General features: G+C 51.1%; 2 protein-coding genes across 3 annotated transcripts in view; one reads left to right on the plus strand and one right to left on the minus strand.

Moving 5' to 3' along the window:
• Sf3b2 (splicing factor 3b, subunit 2, 145kDa) overlaps nucleotides 1–4,328 on the minus strand; it is a gene marked incomplete in the record, with an annotated part of 24,439 nt that extends 20,111 nt beyond the window's left edge. Inside the window, 1 exon segment of the mRNA XM_005384431.2 lies at nucleotides 4,229–4,328.
• Nucleotides 1–4,413, plus strand: part of Gal3st3 (galactose-3-O-sulfotransferase 3) — a gene marked incomplete in the record, with an annotated part of 8,050 nt that overhangs the window by 2,601 nt on the left and 1,036 nt on the right. Inside the window, 2 exon segments of one of the 2 annotated variants that reach the window (XM_013514010.1) lie at nucleotides 1,135–1,441; nucleotides 3,685–4,413. In XM_013514010.1, coding sequence (XP_013369464.1) covers nucleotides 1,317–1,441; nucleotides 3,685–4,413 — 854 coding nt within the window. 2 annotated transcript variants of the gene reach the window in all.

Here is a 4,413-nt window from a genome sequence, read left to right on the forward strand (position 1 = left end):
TTGGCCTTGAACTCACAGCAACCCTCCTGCCTCAGCCTCCTGAGTGCTGGGATTACAGTTGTGTGCCACCACACCTGGCCCACAGGTTGTCTTTGAGCCAAGGCATCCATGCAGGAAGAGGAGACTGGCCAGAAACCAGGCCCTTCTCCCACCTCTCACTCCTGTGATTCACCTGAGATGGCGGCTCACTTCTTGCTAATGATTGTTAGCTGAGCCACAAGCAGGTGCCGCCTCTGTATTCCCCACACTCCTACCCTGTTCCTCCCAGGCTGCCACTGTGCCTGAGCTAGTCAACTCCACCGCAGAGTCAGCTGATGGCACTGCCTAGCTTTCAGGTTCTAGATAGGATTCCAGCATTTATTTCAAGTCCTTCTTTACCTCCTGGATTTATGGGTCCCAGGCCCTCTAGGAAGGAGGCCAGCCAGGAGTGCTCAGCGCTGATATATGCAGAACTGCCAGAATCCAGACAGGGATGAGGAAATCAGCCTTCTATGGAAACAGCATATATCCAAGGGCATGAACTTTCAAGCCAGAAAGAGTAGGTCTGAGGCACAATTCTGCTGTCACCAGCTGTGTGACCACAGACAAGTGACATCACCTCTTGGAGCCTCATTTTCCTCATCTATAAAGTAGGAATACCACCTTTATTAGCGTGGGAGTGAGGATTAAATGGGGTAAGTATGTAATAGTATGGAATGTACAGTAAGCCTGCAGAACTGATCTGAGATTTAAGGAAGTGAGTCTGACCATTTTTCTGAGGAGCTCAGTCTTTGGGGAATCAGGGCCACTCCTTGGCTGAAGCAGTCAGGCAAGAAGTCTGGAAGGAGGGGAAACCTTGAGCTGAGACTTTTGTACTCTAAGCCACATACAGGTGCTGAGGCCAGCCTGCTATGGGGACAAATATGAATGGCCATGAGACAAAGACTAATTAGGGACAGACAGAAAGGCAGAGAAAGGGCTCAAGGGACAGAGTGGCTGCAGTCTGAAGGGCTGGCCACATCCCAGGCCCTGTAATTCCACCCAAGACTAGGCTATCTGGAACAGTGAGAAGATAGGGCCTTGGTAACAGGAGGTTTGAATCTGATCTGCCCTGGCCTCTCTGCTCACCCTACTCACTGGAGTTCTCCTTTGCAGCAGTCCTGCTAGGACGTGAAGCCCATCTCCTTTGCCTCCTGCAAACCTGTCTGCCTGCTTCTTCTGCCAGGCTTCTCAGGAACCCTGGCCCTGCTACCAGAACCCCAGGAGCCCCCATGAGTGCTGGTGAAGGGAGTCGTGGATAGCAAGGCCCTCGGCAGACCAGGGGTGGGCGCTCCACCATGCCACCCATTCTCCAGCGCCTGCAGCAGGCCACCAAGATAATGAGCCGCAGGAAAATCCTGCTGTTGCTGCTGGGGTGCAGCACTGTAAGTCTCCTCATCCACCAGGGGGCACAGCTCAGCTGGTAAGTGGTCAGGGCCACAGGGAGGGGCAGGGCCCAGTGAGGGGAAATGTGTTTGCCCAGAGCCACCTTGGGTTAGCAACAGAACTGACTGATCCCCTTCCCATTCTTCCACCTGCAGGAAGAGCTCTGCTGGGCTTTGTTCCTTCCCTCTATCCAGAAAGTACTTTCCATACATATCCTTGAGCAGCACAGATACTGGTCTTCACTGAACGGACTGAGTGACTTGCTCTAAGTCCAAAAGTTAGCTGGGATTCAAATCTAGCCTGAATCCTTTCCATGGCATTATGGCTGAGTGCCTCCCCAGTGGACTGCAAACAACTTCTCATTACTTCATTTGTATTGTGTAATACCCACTTCTCCCAGCCCTGGTTTCTTCTATAAAATGAGAATGGTATGTGTGACTTGCTACTCACTCTGATATAGGGTACCACATGAACCTGATCTCTGCATCTGACTGTGTGAACCCAACAAGTCATTGCACTTCTCAGGGCCTCAAATTCTCCATTTTCTACATGATCTTCCCCTGGAGAATGGTGTTTTTGTTTGTTTGGGTTTTTTTGGGGGGGATGGGGGAGTTTTGCAGTGTAGTTCAGGCTGGCCTTTAACTCACCATGTAGCCCAGGCTGGATCTGAAATCATGGCAATTTTCCTGCCTCCTGAATGTTAGGATCACAGGCATGCACCACCACCCCAGCTCCTGAGAATGGTGTGCATGAGCCCAATGTCCTTTGACAAATGATTTCCTGGTTTTATAAGTGATTGTGTAGATATCCTCAGCCCAAAGCACCCACAAAGAGGAAATCTCAATTGTGTTCTCAAAACTGCTTAGAGTTGCCCTTATTATATGATGCTTAGATGGATGAGAAGAAACAGAAAAGCAAATCAAAACCTGCAAAGACCTTACAAGTCACCAATAATCCCAAACACTTGTTTCAGGAAGGAGGAACAGAAATGAAAACTTCCCAAGGGCTAGATTATCTGTTTGTATACTGTTGTATTTCTTCAGTTTTGAACAGTGCCTGCTATATAGTACTCAAAAAATGTTTGCTGAATAAATGAATAAGGCTCCACCTTAACAGAAACTTCACAAATGGTGTTTTACTACAAAGCTTAGTATAGCAACCTGAAAAGTGAGGAACTAGTTAATGTGAAAAGCTCAGAAAGCATGATTTGACTGTTTGTCTTCATTCTCCCCTGGTCTTTGTGTGGAGGAGGGTGTTGGGGATCAAATCCAGGGGTGTACCACTAGAGGTACAGCCCAGTTCTTTGTTTATTTTTGAGACAGGGTCTTGCTATGTAGTCTAGGGTGGCCTCTTGCTATGTAGTCCAGGTGATCCTCCTGCCTTATCCTCCCAAGTGCTGGTCATACAGGAATGTGCCACCATTCCCAGCCCCATTCCTTTTTATTTTGTGAGGTCTCATTAGTTGCCCAGGCTGGCCTCAAATCCTCCTGCTTCAGCCTCCTGAGTATCTAGAATATAACAGGAAATCACCTCCATTATTTCTTATCTTCAGTTTCCACATTTGTAAAGTGTGAATCCTCAAGGGTCTCCAAGGACCTTGGTCCCTTATCTGTTCCTGCATAAATAAATTGAAAACTTCAGCAGCTGAAAACAAGAAGTACTTATTTTCTTAGTTTCTGTGGGTCAGGAATTCAGGAGTAGTTTGCTAGGTAGCTCTGGTTCGAGGTCTTGTATAGGTTTGCAAACATGGTGCTTGCCACGTTGCCGTCTGTCTTGATTGGGTTTGCCTTCCAAGCTCACTCATGCAGTGAGCTCACTCATAGTCTAGCAGTCTTTAGTTCTCCCGGCAGGTTAATGGATCCCGCCCACCCTCAGTTAATTGGGGGCTGTTCCCATGTGGTGTCTCCCATTTGAATGTCCAGAATATGCTTCTCCCAATGTGAACTATCCTGGGAAGAATGGAAAAATACCAAGATAGAAACTGATATAATCAGAGGTTACACCATCATTTCTGTCCGAGTCTCTTTCACAGGTGTATCATTAAGTCCAGCCACACTCAAGAGGAAGGGAATACACAAGAACGTAGCTATCAGGAGGCTATGGTGATTAAAGGGATCATTTTAGAGGGCCCACCATTCCTCTACTGTTCCATCAGTGAAGCTATGGCTGGGCAGCTCTAGCTGTGCTGCTCTGGGAAACATCTGCCATCCTGGGGGAAGAGGAAAGGGCCAAGCCGCACCCTCTCATATGCTCCTCTGGCACACCTCCTGGGTCCTGCAGGTACCCCAAGCTGTTCCCCCTGAGCTGCCCTCCCCTGCGGGAGTCACCGCCGCGCCCCAAGCACATGACAGTGGCCTTCCTTAAGACGCACAAGACAGCCGGCACGACAGTGCAGAATATCCTGTTCCGCTTTGCCGAGCGCCACAACCTGACGGTGGCCCTGCCACACCCGAGCTGCGAGCATCAGTTTTGCTACCCACGCAACTTCTCTGCGCACTTCGTGCATCCGGCCACGCGGCCGCCACACGTGTTGGCCAGCCACCTGCGCTTCGACCGCGCAGAGCTCGAGCGCCTTATGCCGCCCGGCACCATCTACGTCACCATCCTGCGCGAGCCAGCTGCCATGTTTGAGTCGCTCTTCAGCTACTACAACCAGTACTGCCCGGCCTTCCGGCGCGTGCCTAATGCGTCACTCGAAGCCTTCCTACACGCTCCTGAGGCCTACTACCGCCCGGGTGAGCATTTCGCTATGTTCGCGCACAACACCCTGGCCTACGACCTGGGGGGTGACAATGAGCGCAGCCCACGCGACGACGCAGCCTACCTGGCGGGCCTCATCCGCCAGGTGGAGGAGGTCTTCTCGCTCGTCATGATTGCTGAGTACTTCGACGAGTCGCTAGTACTGCTGAGGCGCCTGCTGGCCTGGGACCTGGACGACGTGCTCTACGCCAAGCTCAACGCGCGCGCCGCCAGCTCGCGCTTGGCCGCCATCCCTGCGGCTCTGGCGCG

This window comes from Chinchilla lanigera, unplaced genomic scaffold, assembly GCF_000276665.1.
Source record: "Chinchilla lanigera isolate Chin_1 unplaced genomic scaffold, ChiLan1.0 scaffold00021, whole genome shotgun sequence".
NCBI lineage: Eukaryota > Metazoa > Chordata > Mammalia > Rodentia > Chinchillidae > Chinchilla > Chinchilla lanigera.